The sequence below is a fragment of the Leptidea sinapis genome, chromosome 6, assembly GCF_905404315.1.
Source record: "Leptidea sinapis chromosome 6, ilLepSina1.1, whole genome shotgun sequence".
NCBI classification, from domain to species: Eukaryota; Metazoa; Arthropoda; class Insecta; order Lepidoptera; family Pieridae; genus Leptidea; species Leptidea sinapis.
The window spans coordinates 14,150,974-14,172,456 of record NC_066270.1 but is presented as its reverse complement, the minus strand read 5'-3'; the positions used below and the strand labels follow the sequence as shown (position 1 = coordinate 14,172,456).

General features: G+C 33.4%; 1 protein-coding gene across 2 annotated transcripts in view; it reads right to left on the bottom strand.

Moving 5' to 3' along the window:
• The window catches only part of LOC126964970 (centaurin-gamma-1A), a 241,009-nt gene that overhangs the window by 43,023 nt on the left and 176,503 nt on the right, over positions 1-21,483 (bottom strand). For both annotated transcript variants that reach the window (XM_050808333.1, XM_050808334.1), the window contains exons 2-3: positions 5,455-5,601; positions 3,090-3,175 (exon numbers count right to left, since the gene is read on the bottom strand). In XM_050808333.1, coding sequence (XP_050664290.1) covers positions 3,090-3,175; positions 5,455-5,601 — 233 coding nt within the window. The remainder of the gene's footprint in view (positions 1-3,089; positions 3,176-5,454; positions 5,602-21,483) is intronic.

The window sequence follows — 21,483 nt, the reverse complement described above, 5'->3', positions numbered from 1 at the left end:
CGAAATCCCCTGTATAATAAATTTTATGAAAATCGCTGAGCTGTGTCCGAGATTCAGATTATATATACAATATAAATACAAGAACTGCTCGTTTAAAAATATAAGATTCTTTGGTCAAACGCAGACAAGTGTTGTATGGTTTTCCTTAATATCGTATTAAAAAAATTTAAATCACAAAATTAGACTTAGCTAAAAGGCTCCAAAGGCTCGTTGGAAAATGTATGAACAGATAAAGAGAGAGCTATTGAAAAAAGTGTGAAAAAATTGTAAAAAACTTGATTTAAAAATAATTTGTAAATGATTGAAATAAAATAAAACTATGGGTCGTTTTAGGTACTCTCGAAAATAAATGCTCGGTCCCTGTTGATAAGATTAAAATTAATTGTTAAAAACAGGTTATATATGTATAACCTGTTTTTAACAATTATAGTAGCATAAGATGATTAAACACAGATTTTATATGTAAAATCTGTGTTTAATCATCTTATACTTAGATGATTTCTACGTCTAGATTTTTTTATGAAAATAAGGGACCAGGTAATTGATACGCCCTGCCCATTACAGTGCCACTCAGGATTCTCGAAAAACCCAATTATTATGAGCGGCACTACAAATGCGCTCGTCACATTGAGAATAATATGTTAAGTCTCACTTCACTAGCCTAGGCTCCCTTCAGACTGAAACACAGTAATATTTACACATTACTGCTTCACGGCAGAAATAGGCGCCGTTGTTGTACCCATAATCTAGCTGGCATCCTACATAGACTATGCTACTACACTCGTCAATGTGAAACGTTGAAAAAATAGACTTCAGAACTAACCTCTATTTTGAGCAATTCACGCACACTAACACAAAGTGTCATACAAACCACGATAATAAGACGTAGCTTGTCACGCACACTAAAGTAATATTCCTGGCCTGTTTTCATCGGTTGTCTAACAGCAAGAGACTATCTAGACGCATAAGTTATCTACAATCTTATATCCATTTTTAACTGTCCCAGTATTTTTATAGTTACGTAAGAGACAAAATAGTTTTATTAATTGTTTTGTCTTTAACATAAAAAACACATAAAAACATTTACGTTAAATTCAACAAAATATTTACAACAAACATTTCTCTTACATTCAGGACATTATTTTTCAAATGTACATTTAATATTATGATTAATGAATACGAGTGATACCAAAACGCAATATTTTAATACTCAGTTCGATAGTAAATTAAAAAATTCAGTATTCCGTGACCAATGTTTTCATATTTTTCTATCGGCGCCGAATAGTCGGCACGCGTGTTTTCTAATTGGCATCACCAAGAAAACCTAAATTGAGCTCTATTTCGTTGAAGTTAGGGTATAAATTTTATTTTTGAAGCCCCTTGTTAACTATCAAGTGTAAAAAAGGGTTTGATTACAACGTCGAGTCTAACAATGGAGTAAAAATAATGAATCTCTTAACAAAACTGGTCCTGTTTGTCTGTTGAAAGAAAAATATGTAGTTTTGGTTTTGTTTTTTGTTTGACTGAGGTAGTTTAGTACTTCTTTATACAATTGTGTGTATGTAGAGATATTCAAAGGTATAGTTAGATACATTTTTATAATTCCTAATGAGTATGTATTTGTGATTATTTCTAGTTCGTCCCACAGACGAGTAAAAAAAGAAGGACTCCGCGCCGTGATGTTAGCAAGGGAAGCACCGTTATGCTAGTGTGTGTGCGGTTACGGGGGATACTAGTTACACAATTTTTTCTCTCTCAATTAGTCATATATGGCCACAAATACTTTTATAGTATCGTTTTTACACTTTTTCACAACGCACGACGGCATTTTTAAAATATTTTATTGCGACACAAACTGATCTGTCACAGACGATGGCAAATCTCATAATGGCGGCCGATCGGCTTGTATTAGTGTAAGAGTGTGCGTGGGGCTATGTATTTACTCGTATACCGGCCTGTTTTTGCTTCACTGTTACTCGTCCGTGGTTCGTACTTCGTACCAGTAAATTTAACAAACAATTGAAGTCTGACAGATCAAGTCATACTACAAAATTGTCAAACGCTCGCTGCCTGCGATGCAACTGCGATGAGATAATAGATCGGTGTTATTTTAACAACTAATATTTGTATTCGACTTGTATTAAAGTAATAAATAAGTCTACTTTGGCTTGTACACTAAATTTAATTAAGAACTTGCATATAAAAAAAAAGTAAAGTAAAAGTAAATAAAAAATTAAAATTATATGATGTACCTACATCCCTACTTATATGATTATAGTGAATGTAAGTTTGTTCGTTAGGTTTTTACGCGGAAGCCACTGAACCGATTTTGATAAAAATTCGTACAGCGATAGACTAGAGCTTGGAAAAGGACAAAGGCTACATATTATCCCGGTAATAATCAATGGTTCCCGCCCAATTTGTGAAAAACTGAAATTCACGTCGATGAGCTATAATTATACCAATAGTGGGTTTAGTTTGCTATAGCAATCTTCCCCGAAATAAGATTCATATAATATGTTGGGAACGGAAGCGAAAAAGGGAACCGGAACTGTAATATTACATGAGGTAATCTTCAATTCCAAACTTGCATATTATTTTTAAAAACCCTTTATCGACGCGGACATCAGCTAATAATATATAAATTGTAATTATATAGGTCCCAACGTGGAACTTGAGTGGTGAGCAAAATTGAAACGCAGGACAAAGAAAGACAGATCTGCGTATCATGCATTGATATTGCTCGACAAATGCTATTAATTGCGGTCTGCGACCCTCCTCCCTCCCCCTTCCACACACACCTATACATACCCGGTACCTATTCACACATAGCTACAACTTTTTATAGGTTTTTCATCTATAATAATTGGTACGTCGTGTAATCTGTAGTGCGTACGTAAATGTAAGTTATTCTTAAGATAAGAATTTTTATCAATGTTACTCTGATGGTGATGATGAAAGCTTTTTATGTGAATTAATAAAAGTAATCCTAAATATAATTCCAACTTTAATATAGGGCCGATGTGATCCTACCATCAATGACCAAGTGAGCCCTATTTCCTTCATCGCAGATTATCTTACTACTTTACCTGCATTTCCGGTGGGCCCCCTTCATCCCTTATAAGTAGGAGGTAGCTGTGTCCGTCGATAATTACTTCTTTCTTGAAACGACCACCTAAAATATAAAGAAAAGCAGATAATATAACAATAATAAAATAACAACACAATAATTTACAAGTTAATATAAAAAAATTATACAATGCAGCATTATCGTCTTGCACAATGGGATATTTTTAATATTTGCAGTCCATCGTTACTGACGCGGTGAGTAGCATTTCGTTTTCACCACAGTACAGCTGTGGTTTTCACATCATTTTCATTATTGAATAATATCGATTGACCATCTTTGAGCTATGTTTCTTACTTTGGATATAAATGATGATGGTGATGATGCTTACAAGCATGACTGACATATTATGACTCGATAAATGTTGACCTTTCAAAGGCATTCGATTCTTTAAAATTACTAAAGCTCCGGAAGACTTTTAAAAATTGGTGTCTTCAAAAAATATCTAGTTCACCTACTCAGATGACTTTAATAGGAAGAGATAGCTTCTGTCATCGCAGATGTTATGTGTTGTCAACCAGTTTGCACAACAGGAGTTCCTCAAGGGATCATTCATGGACCACAGATAGTCTCAATTGGTGAATTATTTCTCTACTGCTGTTTAACTCATACGCGGAATAAGACTTGCCCTTGAAAATTGGAAGAATGGTGCCTCAATTGGAGGCCTAAAATCGCTAATTCTGTGGTATGCAAACAACACCTCCTGTTTTTGCAACTAGTATCTTCTGCGCAATGACTTATGGTACGCAGATGTGGTTGCTAACTATGGGCCTGATGATAAAGCTCATAGTCGCTCATGGAAAAGGCTATTCTCGGGGTTTCCTTGCGACATCTATGAGATGATCCGTAGATGAACCAAAGTCATAACATAGCTCAAATGATTGACGTGGAGATCTTTGGGGGAGGCCTTTCCAGCAGTGCACGTATTCCGGCTTATAATGATGATTATGATGATTTTCTGCTCGAAAATCCATCAGCCTTGAATTTGGATTCGAAATTAATCAGAAGCAAACCAAAATGATGACTGTCAACCGTGACTATAACAACTCACCAGATATCACAAAAACTGTCAATGAGACTTGCTCTAACCAAATCTTTGAGCACTGATTACCAACAAAAGAGGCTGCGTTCATAAGATCAAGCGGTGTATATTTTTTTTATATGCTATGGAAAAACAAATTGGGACATGGCCACATAACAAAAGTCACCAAAATTCACCTTATATCAGCGTTAGTGTTCTTTCTTTTTCTCTACGTCACTTGGACCACACGGAAAAGTGAGAGGAAGCGGATGCTCTCGAATTTGAGGTAATGGAGAAGAGTTTGGGGTATCATTAATAGAGTTCGGTTCCAGACTTTTCATAGTTGAACATTCAAGTTGAAGATTCCCTCACTCTACAATCTGGGATGCTTAGCTTTTTTCGCCGTTGAGAGGTGTCCTTCGAACGCCTTGTGTAGTAGTAGCGAGCCACAACCCCGGAAGCACGGAAGTAACCACGACCATAAAGAGTTAGAAGATGACTTAAAATCGCATCGAAGTAGTTGAATTTGAGCTTTAGGTAATTAATATCTGAACTAGTTCCAATCATGCTTCTTAGTGCTTATTTACAAAATAGTACCTCTAAATGGTAGAACAATCTAAGTATGATATATCAAGTACAATACAAATGGAGTTATTTAAAAAAAATAATCAGTTTAGTCACTACAACAAAAAAGTTTAGACCTTGTTATATTTTATTAATGCGTTTAATTGATCAGGAATCATAGTTTCCAGGCAATGAGCAAGATCTTGTAAACGTAGTTTAATTTTTTTCTAATTGCGGTTTTAAGGATTAATTATGCAGGTATACATCGTATAAAAAAAATCTCTAGTTTCCTACCTGAGGTCAATTCAAATCGGTGCGCGACACCTATATAATTTACATCGAAAATTAAAACTTCTCATGTAGAGCGCTCTCTATAATATTTAAGGGGTACTACTATGTCTTTCACGTTTAATGAACAGATGTTCGCTTTTGTAGTTTTAATACAAAATACAGATGGCGCTAACAACAAAATGACATATTTTTACTATTCGTGTCCAGGATCCGTAATCCGAAAAGAAAACATCTTTCACGATATTATTACATTTAAAATGTGAAAAATAAGTACTTAAAAAATCCACCGTCTGAACCATTTAATTGTCATTCACAAACAGTTTTCAACTGAACTAACGTACAAGATATTAAATTATTGTATTATTGTACTTTCTGCTGCACAACAGGATAAAAAATTACAGTTTCAAATGTTTTTTTAATGAGCTTTAGATATATTTTTTTTCGAGCTTACCTTCAGGACTTTCCTCTTGCATATAAGATCCAGTCAAGTACCGGTGTACCAGAGCTGATTTGCCACTGTCTGGTGATCCCAGAACGCCAATACGGATTTCTGTGACACCCCTTGAAGCTGTCCATTCTTGACTATTGACAAATGAATCTGTAAAAAAGAAAAATAGATTTATAGTTGTTATTAAGGCACATAATATCTTAATAAGTTAATTTATTACAGCCCAAATGATTGCGAAACTGAAGTGGCAGTGGGCAGGGCTCATAGTTCGACGGACAGATGGTCGATGGGGCAGTAAGCTCGAATGACGACCACATACCGGAAGACGCAGTGTTGGTAGGCCCCTTCACAAGATAGACTGACGATCTGGTCAAGATCGTCTATCCAGAATACGTTGGATGAGGGCAGCGCAGGACCGATCGTCGTGTTTGGGGAGGCCTTGGTCCACCAGTGGACGTTTTGAGGTGTTCTTTTGAAGGTGATATTTTGTAACCTACATTTTGAAAAAGTCGATGTAGCATTTTTTGGAGTATATTTTTAATATTAGAGGGGGCAAACGGACAAGGGCTTATACCTGAGGAAAGTAAAAATCATCCGACCCCTTTTTAATCCTATAGCCGCCCATGGATATGGCGTAGAGAGAAAAAAGATCAAGCTTTGCCAGCCTCCGTAATGGGTTTTGTTGTGGTTAAATTTGTGGGAGGCTTATATGCTTTTTTTTTAAGAAAATAAGGGACATTGCCCATAGCAATGCAGTAACGCTCAGGATTCGTGAAAAAGCCAAAAATTCTGAGATGCACTACAATTGCGTCGTCTCGTCACCTTGAGACACAAGGAAGCGCCCTTCAGACCAAAACACAATAATGTTTACACATAACTGCTTCACGGCAGAAATAGGTGCCGCTGTGGTACCCATAATCTAGACAGTATCCTGTGCAAAGGAACCTTACACTAGTAAACATCTTTGTACTTATTCGACAAAAAGGTCAAAAATCGTATTGCTAATACAGCGTCATGGTGGGTCTACTTTTATCGTGCTCTGTGTTGTAATTCAAGGACAATTAAAAACACATAATTTATTTTACACCTAGTCGGTAAATATCAAAGTCAAAGTAAATAAATTATATCTAATTAGGCTTAAACTAAGCGCTTTTGAATTAATTACTGAATCTACTATATGTTTGGAAAAGTAGAGCTCGTGAGAAGAACTTACAAGAAACTCAACGGACAATCATCTCATTAATTAAAAATATCAATAATTGTACAATTTCGTGTTGATTTTCAAATAGTGTTTTGTAGTAGGTAGGTACACTTTTAGGCAGAGGTATATAATACCTATAATTGTAATTTTACCCTTCTATAAACAAGTTTTCAATACTTTTTGAATAAAGGAAGAGAATATATTATTAATTACCTATATACCATGCCGTGTTCTCCATTGAATATTAAAAAAAATATGGGTAAGTACCTACTTACATAACTTGACATGTGTGTGTGTCACTTACCTTTATAATATTGCCTGTTTTACAGTTTCTTTGTTTGTTTGTGCATGAAAATCTCAGAAACAATTAAATCTATGCAAGTGCAGTTATCACTGATGTATTTTCGCTAGCTTCCCGTAATATTTAGTTTTTGTTTCATTCCAATCCAATCCAATGTTTTTGGTTTGGTTAAAATAGGCATTATTAGTAAGCATTTCAATGTACCTGTGTAAATAAGTATGCCATGGGAAAGTACTCGAGGTTTTCTAATGGGAAAATAATCGATGCCATGACTATTGAAGAGTTGAAGACGCATTTCCCGCAGTAAGATTGTACTAGTAGGTCGTGGAAAAGCGTTTTCGCATAATTAAGTATGTATTATAAACTTTTAATAAAATTTCTTTGGCTGTACTATTTTTATCTGGCTGCTTTTGATGACCTTTAAGTAGTAACGTATTTCCAGCTATTTTTCATTTGTTTTTCTCGCTGTCATAATGAGCAAATCTAATGAAGTAGCAAAAAACGCAAGTCACGAAAAAAGTTTATGACGTATAAGGACCTCATGCAGTATCAATAACAGTTGCACGTAGAAGTTGGCCTTTTTTATGAGTCCCTAATTTTTTACATATACGGAATCGTATCAACTACATAATGGCAAAAAGTCGTCGGACATAATGTCACATTATGTACTGTAAAGGTATTTAAATTTTGAAAGAAAAAATCTTGAGTGTTCGTATAAAATGCGAAGAAACTTTTGCCCCAATCAAAATGTACGCAAAATAAGTACTTACATAAACATTTGATAAAGAGTTAGACTCAAGATTTATTGTGCGTACTCAGTCTTTGCTCAGACTTTAGTTACGTAAAACTTAGCTGAGTTTAAGCTTAGCATAATATTTGATTTCGTTCTTATTTTCATTTGACGACCTGTATCGCCGAGTGGTTAGCGATCCTACCAACTAAGCTGGAGGTCCCGGGTTCGAATCCCGGTAGGTGCAAGCATTTATATGATGAATATGGATGTTTGTTTCCGAGTAATGGATGTTTAAAATGTATGTTTATATGAATTTATGTATGTTTAAGTAAGTATATTGTATTAAATATATCATTGTCTTGTAACCCATAACACAGGCTATATATGCTTAACTTGGGACAAGATAATTTGTGTAAAAGTGTGTCAATATTATATTATTTGGCATCTGTAATAATGGTGAGCTTAAGCTAAGACAGTTCAATGCAAAAGTCAAGTTCGCGTTTTATCACACTCAGCTAAGTTTTACGTAAGTAAATCTGAGCAAAGACTAAGTACGCTCTATAGATTTAATCCTTAATCAAAAGTAATAAATTTCTTCCTATTGCCACCGAAAATCGGATAGTATAATAATTCTGAAGTTTTCCGAATGACAAGCTGCCTTGCAAATAAACGCGGGAAACGTTATACGTCCGAACAAACCATTCGTAAGCAAAATTTCTATTTGTAAACATTTTACATATTATTGGTTTATGCTTAGTTATAACGTTATGCCAATTTTATTTGTAAGGCCTATATAGTATAATCTAAAAAAATAACTATTTAATAGAAATATTGTGACCATAAAACTTTCCTCATGTCGATCTTATAGCACTTGGCTGTTCAAAGAATCATTTATTGAAACGTGGAGCTATAAATAATACAGCAACAGCAAACAGGACAGGCCAACACAATTTAAATGCATAAACTTGTTCTGTCAATAAGCCACCCAGACCCCTTTACAACCTAAATACTATCAAACAGTCATTTCACACATTTACGAGGCAATAAAAGTCCCGTCGTGAACCTAATGGGCGGATTCATTTTAAAATATGAATCCTTAAATGCGAAGTTTTTTGTTGAGTACCCTATATATGAATTATTGGTGATTTGAATTAATTTATTTCTAACATCACTATTTTATAAGATATCACCATTGAAACTTTCAGTTTTTAACGTACGGTACATATTTTTTTAACTAAACGTCCATCATTTCTAATTTAATTACTTATTAATTAATTTATTTAGAGTTTTTTGAGCAGGTTTTATTCTCCCACAGGGAAACCGGGGCTACAGGTCTCTTACGTGGATGCCCCCCACAATGGAGAATATTTAAATTCCGAGATTTTTCGGCGAAAAACCTCGGAAGGTTACGTTCGTTAACGCTCAATTTTAATTTTAGGTTATATTGATATGTTGTTATATATTATGAAAACTTGACTGACAAAAATTGTCTATTTTATTTGGAAAATAATTTGGGGCCAGGGTCCACTGCTATGTTGCCCCGAGGTTTAGTGACTTCTAAATCCGGCTGGTACAGAAGCGATTGTAGTGTAATGACGTCTAAAAGAATTGTTAAGGAATATTGACAAACTAAATGACAGTAAGTTTATGTAAAATTTGGTGGATTATCATGTCTGGGGGTCACGTTATGGTGGTTCACGTGGTGGTTCCACGCTACAATATAGTACCAGGATATTAATGTTATCCCTAACTTTCAATGAATCTTTACTTTAAAGCTCCACATATTCCTTACTTATGACACTTTACTTCGTTGAGAATGGCTGAAACAGATTTGTATCCGATTTCAGAGAAGGTAAATAAATGGTACAGGTAAATAAAAAGTCAAAAGTCAAATAAACATTCAATTAGGCTTAAACTGAGCGCTTTTGAATCGTCACTATAAATATTTCTTTTAAATTCCTAAATCTACAATAATATATCCGGAAAAAGTAGAGCTCGCGAGAAGAACATACAAGAAACTTAACGGCCACTCATTTCAATCAATAGAGTATTTAACAAATGGCTGTAATATTCAAACCAAATCAGTTCATTAGGTGCTGCATCCAATATATGAATCGTGTTTAAAGTTGAAAGCGTTTTGAGTATCAACTATCTTATATTATATAAAATTCTCGTGTCACAATTTTACTTACCTTACTCCTCCGAAACGGCTTTACTGATTTTTATATGCATATTCAGTAGGGATGAGAATCGGCTACTATCTATTTTTCATCCCCCTAAATGTTTAGGGTAATACACCCCAATTTTTTTTAAATATTTTGACAAATTTTTTTATTTTTTTTTATTATGATTCAGCATTGAAAAATACATACAAATTTAAATGTTCGCCCTTCTACGATCTACAACTATTTTTGTATCACGATTTTTATATTACCAAACCAATATAGGGCTGCAAGATGGCAATCGAATACAATAATTGTAGTACTATATATTTGGTAGGTCTGAGAATCGGTTGCATCAAAATTTTAATAATTATTATTTTTTTAATTTGTTATATGGCAATACGACATTTGCTGGGTCAGCTAGTTTTATATAAAGTAATAAAGAATAGATTGTATAAAATACAAATTATCGTATATTAGATGGGTCAACCTTTAGAGCTTGACTTCATTGTTTGTGTAATGATGCTTCGTGGACATGATGGTCGTGATTATTGTCATAATTAGTAATTGCATACAACAAATACAAAAGAGTATCATATATTAAAATTTTAACATGATTTTACCTTCAACAACTTGTCACACTGACATTATATCTTACGCGGTACGAACTTGTGTATTTATTTTAGCAAATTTGAAATACTTTTTTAATTTAGATTACTGTTGGCAACCCTGATGAGACCATTTTTCTTATGGAATAGGAGGGCAAGCGAGCGTACGGGTCACCTGGTGTTAAGTGATCACCACCGCCTACATTCTCTTGCAACACCCAAGTACCCAAGTCGTATCGTCCCGGAAACACCGCAGAAGGAAGCTCATTCCACAGCTTTGTAATACGTGGAAGAAAGCTTCTTGAAAACCGCACTGTGGAGGACCGTAACACATCCAGATGGTGGGGATGATATCCTAATTTGTGGCGTGTCGTGCGAAGGTGGAATTCAATCATATATCGAAGACCTTAATCATATATCTAACTCTGTACCCGTTACCTTTAAAAATAACTAAAGAATGTGCTTGTAGTAAATCTGATTCCGTTTGACTTTAGTTTTAGCCTTACCAAACTCTATAACGATTTATTTCCCGGAAATGTTTGAAGCAAAAACTTTATGCGCAAACTTTAACTCTCTAGATGTTGAAAGATCTTATATATTCGTAGTTTTAACTTTTAAGTACTGAGACTTGCTATCCACTTTGTTGGTTGTTAGTATTTAGTAAGCCATTAACTCTATTTTAAGAACAGCTTCCTACCAGACCTAAACTCTCGAACATTTTGCGCAAAATTATCCCCATTAGCACATTTGCAAGCAATTACTCGGCAAGTTGCTTTTAAAGATATGTAATATTCGTTCAAAGACCTTCCACTTAGTTTGTAAACAGCTTTTTGCAGTTCTTGTTTGAAATCAATAAAATCTGTTAATTTTTATGGTCGGACAGATTGAGGTCGTAAATATGTGGTTAGTGTTTCTGTACTGGAAAATAAAAGAATGATAACATATCAAGAGAAAACATTAACTAAGACCTCAGATTTGAGAATCCTAAAACTACATACCGTTGCACTAACGTGGACGAGACAATCATCATCCAGTGCGTTTTGGACAACTGCAGTCCAGACTAAAACAATATGTAAAAAATGCGTGGGATAACAATTCTAAAATTAGGGTTTAGTTCTTGGCAAATTCCTCCTCCAAATATTAACCAATCCTAACGAACTCTTAGAACCTGATTGGGTACGAAATATTCTGTGCAGACTGTTTTGATTTTTTTATACATTTTTTGATATGTTGTATATTATATACTTATTGAAGTATTCCAGCACTTTTTCATAAAAATGTATTTAGTAATGGGACCTGATAAGTCAGTTTTCTTTTATTTTCGGTAATTTTAAACTAACGGTATAATAGTTCTCCTGTGAGTAGGTTACATCATCATCATCATCATAGGCTGGAAGACGTCCACTGCTGGACAAAGGCCTCCCCCAAAGATTTCCACGACGATCGGCCCTGCGCTGCCCTCATCCAACGTAATAAAACTCCCCCAAAGCTGAATATTATTTCTCATATACTTTCATCTGTCTCATTTTCATCTCATATTTAGTTTTCGTATGAGAATTCGAAGTGTGCTGCATGGGCATCACAATTCATAAAGTTAAAATTACATTTTTTTTTTAATTTCCGTGAATATTGTACTACGCTAATAAAGTATTGGCTGGCATCCCGATTTCTTTTCATGTTTGTACGCTGCGTGTGTCCACTCACAAATTTAACTATAAATTGTATCTATTGTAAGAAAAGTACACACTACAACATGTCTTATGTATAATTATATTAACGGCGAGATTGTCTTGTATTCTTTGATGTTTTTCTAAGTCCTTCAAAACGGGAGGCAGATGTATCTCACGGTCTATTTTAAATACTATTGATGTCGCACGCATCCAATCAAATTGTGAAGTAAATGTCGATTTATGAGTTTGAATAACGTCGTTTGTAGTTCGGACACGTCTTGTATTCTTTAATTTACTTTATTGCACGGATGTCACCTTTGAGTATATTACTTGCGGGAGCCGGTATTTATAACTGTTTACAATTCAACCTCCCGAGATTTAATATTATTATGTAGCTTAGATATTATTTTATGAAATTGCAACGAGCTAACAAACGAACAAACAAAATTTATTTTTATTTCGTATGTAAATTGCATTACACTTGAAACATCTAATTTTTTTCTTACAGCTCGTTCGGAAGGCAGATTTCCTTAGAGAAGAATGAGCAAGAAACTCTAGGGTTCCATATTTAATTTTGAAATGATAACTTCTTCTCGGAGAGTAAACCGCTTCATTACGTAACACGGCAGAAATAGGCGTCGTTGTGATACCCATAATCTAGCCGGTATCCGGTGCAAAGGAGCCTCCCACTGGTAACATATGTAAAACATACCTATAATACTTGGTTATATTTAAACCAGAAGTTAAGTTATTCCGTAAAAGCGTCTAGACCTTATTTTTAGTATAGTTACTTTATTTATTTTATCAAAATACACACTATCACAGTTTGGTTAAGTACTCCATTTTACAAAACTAAGTATTACCTACATTAGCTTAAGTCAGGACTGCTAACATCGCTTTTTTTGTAATAACTAGCTTTTACCCGTGACTTCATTGCAACTTACTTTGGGCAGTATTTTTTATTTCTTAATATGCCCACTTTGCAAATAATATACATAGAAACTGCTGTGGTTAATACATTTTTATAGGCTACAAACGATAGAACTTTCTTCCCCCTTTTTAAAAACGCTAGAACAAATATTCGTTTATTTTTTATAAAGTGCTTAAATACAAAGTTTCACGTCGTTACCTTCGATAGTGACGAACTTCAACCCTTATTTCAACCCCGCTAAGCCTTTTATTCCTGATAAAAGTTAGCCTTTGTCCTTTCCTAAGCTCTTGTCTATCTCTGTACTAAATTTCATCAAAACCGGTTCAGCAGTTTAGGCGTGAAAGCGCAAAAAACATTCACATTCACATTTCACTCACAAAACATTCACATTTATAATTTTAGTAGGGATTGCTGAGAGAACTTCAATAAACTATTTTACCTTTTCTACAATAATTGTTATTTGAAATGACAATAAACTTATACAATAGATTAAATCTTGTCACGGCATTTGATTGACCTTCTAAACCAAGGTCCAACGTGAAACAAAACCGAATCATTAGCAGTTGAACACCGATTAAAAGCAGCACGAAATAACTGCGCTCGAGATATCTTGAAATGGTGCCTATTTTTACCGAGGTGTATGTATAGATTTTTACCAGTGGGAGGCTCCTTTGCACAGGAAGCCGGCTATATTATGGGTACCAAAAAGGCGCCTATTTCTGCCGTCAAGCAGTTATGTGTAAACATTACTGTGTTTCGGTCTGAAGGGCGCCGTAGCTAGTGAAATTACTGGGCAAATGAGACTTAGCATCTTATGTCTTAGGTGACGAGCGCAAATGTAGTGCCGCTCAGAATTTTTGGGTTTTTCAAGAATCCTGAGCGGCACTGCATTGTAATGGGTAGAGCGTATCAATTACCATCAGCTGAAGGTCCTGCTCGTCTCGTCCCGTATTTTATAAAAAAAACACACTAACACAAAGTGACATACAATTCGCGTGTATAAGACGTAGCTTGTCACGAACACTAAAGTAATAAACCTGGCCTGTTTTCATCGGTTTTCTAGCAGCAAGAGGATCGATTTAGACGTATAAATTATATAAGAAATATATTTATTTACCATAGGGAGTGAAAATAACATAATTTATTGCAACAACACTTGGTAAACGTTATGAAGCTACATCAGTTCGTAAATGGGCTTTGACATGGGGAGAAGAAGTGATAAGTAACTCCCAGCCCATCTTTTAAATCATATCACAACTTAGCCTACTTAATATAATCTTAATATATATAAATTACGTGACACGTCGTTTGTCCGCGATGGACTCCTAAACTAGTGAACGGATTTTAATGGGGATTACTTCATGGTGTATAGTTTGCTCCAACTTGAGAGATAGGATACCTACTTTTTATTTCGATTTGGGACCCATAATTATTTTTATTTCCAATATTTGTTTTGTATGGACATATTTTCTGTGAGAGAAATTATTGACGCACAGTTTGACAGTTCTGTTGTGAAACAATTTCATTATACCAACAGGGCGCATTTTTTACGAAATAATTCTTGATGTTTTGAAATATTATTGGCAAATTCCTATAAAACAGTATTTTTTTTATTATCTACAGAACAACGTCTGTCGAGTCAGCTAGTATTATATAATTTTAGGTGACCTGTGCAGAACTAGACAAGAACTATTCATCATTACCTTCTATTTAATCTACTATACTTTAGTAAGCCTTCTAGAAGTAAGAAAATAGAAAACTATAAACTAAAGTCAAAATCAAATAAACTTTATTCAATTAGGCTTAAACTAAGCGCTTCTGAATCGTCACTAAGCTATTTAAGTAATATTGATTACTGAATCTACCATATGTTCGGAAAAAGTAGAGCTAAAGAACATACAAGAAACTCAACGACAAGTCTTTTAAATCAAATAGAGTATTGTATTAAACAAAACAAATTAGTTTGTAAAGTGCTGCATCCAATAAATGAACCTTACAAAGTAAATATAAGATATTCATAAGAAGTACTAAAGAATAAACTGTATAAATATAAATTATCGTATATTGGATGCATCCACCTTTAGAGATTGAACTCATTGTTTGTGTAAGGATGCTTCGTGAACATGATGGTCGTGATTTCTGTCAAATTAGTAATCGCATGCAACCAATGACGTTCTCATTTCATGCAACAAATATTTTTACAAACAATCTTTAAAAACTTCATACAATTAATTAATTCATTTTATTATAGAATAGATTCTCCATAGGCAGAACTTCAAAGCAGACGTGAAAGAAAATCGTAATAGTTTTTTCACTTAGTACGTAAGCATTCGACTTGCAGAGAAAATATTAATTTTTATTACAAACTAGCTGACTCGGCAGACTTCGTACTGCCTCAATTGATAAATAAAAGACCTAAACTTTTGTATAAAATAAACTTAAAACAAACAAAAGAAATCATTTTTAAGTGTTACCCGTGTTTTAAGGAAGTTTATTTTTTACCTCCTCAGAAATTTAGAAAGATATAAAAATTCTAATTAGTTATTCATTTTAAACTATTATTTTTATTTGATTTCTGAATGACGGGGGACACGTCGGAGGAAAATCAAAATTGTTGTTTTTATTTAATTCCGAGAATTTTCATATTTATTCGATATTTAAACCTTCTCTGGACTTCCACGAATAATTCAAGACCAAAATTAGCCAATCGTTCCAGCCGTTCTCGAGTTTTAGCGAGACTAACGAACAGCAATTCATTTTTATATATATATGGATACAATGAGTTATTAACTACGTTTCAAACATAACGAGATTCATTTCGCAACCAAACTCTTTGAATTAGACCTTTGTGAACTCCGAGATAAGATTTTATTATAGATAAGACGGCGATCTGATATCTACAAGGCTTTGTTGTTCTGACCTACTGAAGCCTTATGAACCCGGATTGGGGACGCCAAATCCGAAAAGGGGTAATGTGTCGTTTGACGGTCAGGTGTCACATCCGTTCCATTACGATACCTGACATAGATATAATATAATATGTGATGATAGATGTAGGCCATATTTGCTAGGCTGGGTCATATTAGCTGTTTTAGTTAAGGTTTAAGTCAAATTTTACGCTGACAGTTGCACCGTCGTATTCCTTGGCACAGTTTTAATTTATCTTTTTATTTTAACAAACAATTATACATGACATCCTACTTAATAATTACAATTCTTATAATATACTAGCTGACCCAGCAAACGTTGTATTGCCGATATTAAAATCGCTATACAAAAGTAACTGTTGATCGTAGATGGGTGAAAATTTTAAGTTGCATGTTGTATGCTAACTCATAATCAAACAATTAAAAAAAAAAAAATCAAAAAAAAATAAAAATTTGACGTGGACCACCCTTAACATTTAGGGAGATGAAAAATAGATGTTGTCTGATTCTCAGACCTACCCAATATGCACTCAAAATTTCATGAGAATCGGTCAAGCCGTTTCAAAGGAGTTTAACTACAAACACCGCGACATGAGTATTTTATTTATTAGAAATACATGTATAATCAACTACGTTATTCACAGATTACTTATTTGTATTGGAGAAACAAATTCACTAAAATCACTTTATCGCAAAGGTTTTAATATAACATATGTTTAAATATATATATTAAAACATATAAATAGAATCAGACATATATACATATATACATATTAATACTTATCCACATTACATAACAATATTAGTTAAATATTACGTAATTATTTTATGCAACTTGTAAAATATCAGTTTCTTTAACCTACAACCGTCAAGGAAGTTTTGGTTATAAAATGAGACCATCCATAAGATCAGACAGTTAAAGTTAAAAAGTGGAATATCAAGTCAATATCGAATATTTATTTGAAACTTTTGACACGTCCTTATTTAGCGAAACTGTGATATTATTAAATAAATTTTCTCGAAACTGTGATATTGCCTGTATATAAACTTGTAATGCCTACTCGGTTGAGTTAGTAAATCTTTTACAACATGAACAGTGATGGGTTCATCCTTATTTAGCCCTAGAGTTTCATTTTTAAATCTCTTGCGGAATTATCTGATAAAGAATTATCCTGAATTTATGGTTTACTTTGAATTTAAATATAGACCTTTACTATGTAGAAATTATCCTTGTATGCAAGAAACAAACGCAACTAAAAAAACACAACAATCTTTTACAACATGATCCCAGAAAATTTTCTAAACATAATGTATTACAAACTTCCATAGAATTGTTAAAAGCCGTTTAAAACGTAAACTTTATTATAACATAATTGACTTTCTTAATGATTCCACAGATTGGGAATGGAACGACCACCCTCAGGCTATTTAATTATAAATATAATTGTAACGATCGTTTGAAAAAAAGAAGAATAGATAGAGAATAGATGGTAGTTCTTGAAGCTCAATAAGTGATTTCGTATCATATTTTGAATAAAAATATTTAAATTTCAATACTTCAAAACTTAAATTAAGAAATGAAATAATACTTCACAACCATTTCTATATTTTGAGCTCGTGATCTGTACCACAATAGTATTTTTCTTACGTACAGAGAAAACATTACAACTCAAGAGTAATTTAATTAAAACGAACAATGGCGTCCTCTCCCGACAACCAGCTGCTGCTCTGATTTAGATACCTGTATAACATCTGCCAAGCAACAGGAACACCTTTTGTGAGATCCCTTTGCGAATAGATTACAGAGTCTTGTCCTTAGTGCCCGCGACGTAAGCGAAACCCTGCATCTTACATAGTGATGTAATGTTAACACTGTGATATCGATAATTGAAAATATTTCTCACGATGTTACACAAAAATGTGATGAGGCACTTAATTACCGGCCACAATTAATGTAATCCTTAAATATCAACTCAACGTTTTGGGCTTCAGTTTGAAAATTTCGGTTCGGCGGTGCGATATCTTCACCTCTTAAGGCATACATAAAAATGTACAGTTCATGCATAAGGTATGTATTGTATGATTTTAAAATTAGGAAGTTTAAAGTCTGAGTATGAATACCAATTTATGTATTACTTACAATACAATAATTTTAGGAACTTACGTACCGACAAGATAAAAGAATGAATGAAACTGCTATATTCATTGAATTTTGTTGTTGCTTGTTTTTATCTAGTGTAATACATAGATTAAATGTGGATTACAGATAGCTTTGTCATCATCTGAAATCCTAATATAACGAATGCTCTACACTCGTAGATCCATATACAATTAATATTCTAAATAATTTATTTAAATTAGTACAATATTAACATTGTAAAATTTATTAATTATAACAATACTGTTATTTCATTCATGCAATATATCAGAAATTTATTGAAGGTTGGAATATCATTGTAATATGAATCTTGTTATATACATTTCCATATCTGGACGTGTGTTATCATATTAAATTATTTTCCATGCAAACAGTATTTCCAATAGGGCAATGAACACTGCGATGCTCCATTCTTCATAGTTTCACAGATCTAATAATTTTAATGACCGTGAACAATTTTAACGTATAAAATAATAATTTATCGATAAGCGTTGTGATTGCACATCACTCACTTTTTTCCTTTTGAGCGAACCTCTTGTGCTGTGCCATAATTATATGTTTTGCAATACGCAAACTTCTCGTAAAGGATCATTATTAAGTCATTTATCGCTGGTTACCAAGGAACGCCCACTTTAGTTCAACAATAAAGGGGACCATTTCACACGGGTTAATGATATGTTTGCAGTACTTTGATGATAAATACAAATAAATATTAATTTGATAAGAGCAACTGAAGTAGTTTATCTTATCTGACTTAATATTAATTTAAACTTGAGGTAGAAATCAAAGAAAAGTAAATAATGTAAGTAGTAATTTAGTTAAGATCGGAGGTAACTGAACTCCTTCAACAAAGACTAAACATAAATGATGTAAATTGATTTTGCCATAATATGATATTAGTAAATTTTTAATTCTTTATTCTATAATCTGTGACTTCTAATCAGACATTTTACTGAAGAAAATATATAAATGAATATGAATGATTAAATTTAAACTATTGAAAAATATTATTAATAATATACTTCTTTTTTTTAAGGAAAAGAGGGACAAACGAGTGTACGGGTCACCTGGTGTTAAGTGATCACCACCGCCCACATTCTCTTGCAACATCAGAGGAATCACATGAGCGTTGCCAGCCTTTAAGGAAGGTGTACGCGCTTTATTTAGTTCTTACCAATATGAACCTGCACTATTTCAAATCCAACATGCCCTTTCAGACTGTATTTAATTAATCGGATGCAAGCCTTTCGCTTCTCATATCAATATAATAATGCCAAGAAAATACGAACGTACCATAATTAGCTAATCTATCTATATATATAAATCAGAATGTATGTTTGTATGTTCCCTAATAACTCCTAAACTATTAGACCGATCTCAATGAAATCTTTTGTAATAGATTCGTTGAAGCTCAAGGAAGGTTTACATATATAATTTATATGGCAAAACAACGTTTGCCAGGTCACCTAGTAAGTTAATATTATTAGCATCCGTTGTTTTATATATTTCTACTTAGCCTGGTGTGGGAGGCGACAGCGCGTGCCTTTTCTTGCGATTTTATGATTTAATGATTGGCGGACAAACAATAACTTCCGTTTCCTGCGCTACGAAGCCACGTGCGAATCGGTTATTTATGACATTCCACTTTTAAACTGCTAAATGATATTTTAAGATGACGTAGATATATTAATTTCAGAAGCGAACACACGTAAGTTATACGTCTTGGCAATTATAATACTCGTACGAATCCTTTTAGAATATCTCAGAAGTATCTACTCTACACACAGCCTCCTTTAAACAGTAATACACACAGTTTTCACACTAATGCTTAACACTAGATCTAAGTCTATCCATATTATTGAGGTGTGAATAACTAATTTAATAACAGATTTATATTCCATTACTAAGTCATTGCATCATTCATAAATAGAACTATCCACCATTCACAACAGCTACGGTCTAGATTTGCATTATAAATCGAAAACAATTATATTTTTATGACTATGTCAAAAAAATAGGTTAAAAAACTGCTCCTTTCACAGTCCTAATGAGATTCTGTTGTCTTTAAAGTGTGTCAGGCACAGGGATGGCAGCGGTATAACTGAAGGATTGTGCAGACGATTTTAAACTCAGTTTAAATTTAATCATTTGACTTTAAAACTAAAATATGTCTGGCCCCAGCAACACCAGAGGAATCACAAGACCGGCCTCTGTTTTTAAAGAGTGAGTAGATGAATTTGATGCTGCAAGACAGACTTGGCCTACATTAACTACTACGGTACACCCCTTTTATTTTAAGCTCGCTACATACTGTGCGGCAATTTGACGTGGAAACGTGAAAAATACGCACTGCTACTGCATACTTAAAACTGACAAAAAGACGACACACAGGTGTTAGCTCTCAGAAGTCAATGAACTGAATATTAGCAGAAATAGAACCTTGCACGTTAAGATTTTCGCATATTATGTCCTATATTCTAAGTGTGTTTAGTAATAGTAAAAAAAAATTTTGCTAAAGCCATTATCTTTGAGAAATGCTAACCTTTCAATTTGAATTTGATTTATATGATTTGGAAAATATTCCGAATCAAAATAAAAAATAAACAAAAATATACATTAATTAAAGTCAATTAATGACATGACAGTCATTTTATATACATTTTACAATTAACAACCAGGAAAGTTGAGAAGAAGTGGAAAAACATTTAATCCCACATTCTTAAATTAATATTGTATTATTAAATTATTGTACAATATTTGCAATGTGCTGCAATAAGTCTACTCCAGATAAAGCACGTTACGTATGCAGCAGCCGTCGTTAGACGTCGCACTTCTAGTGAGTTAACAACCTAACCTCAAAGCAGGGCCGAATTAACCTTACGTTACATTTTTAAAAGCTCACTTTTTCAGGCTAACCTTGGTGCATGTGGCTCTGAACGAATCATCTTTGAAATCAACGCGCTGGAAATTATATTTTAGAGTAAATACTCCGCTAAGCATAAAAATATAAACAAATATTTATATTTTATAAAGTAGGCAAAAGCTAAGCATAAAAAGGTAAACATATGCTTATATTTTTATACTTAGCTAAGCTTTTGCCTAGCCTGTTTGATGTCAAGTAAGTAGTAATATCCAACTTGCAACAAACTTAGAATTTATTTTCATTTACAAAAAAAAAACAACACTATGCTAGAATATGTTTATATTTTAAAAAGGAAAAACTTTGATTTTATCGTCTCAATTATTACAGAAAATGATTAAAATAGACATAATTAATGCATTCACTTATTAATATTAAATAAACATACTCAGCATTGAGAAATAACAAAAATAATTAAAAT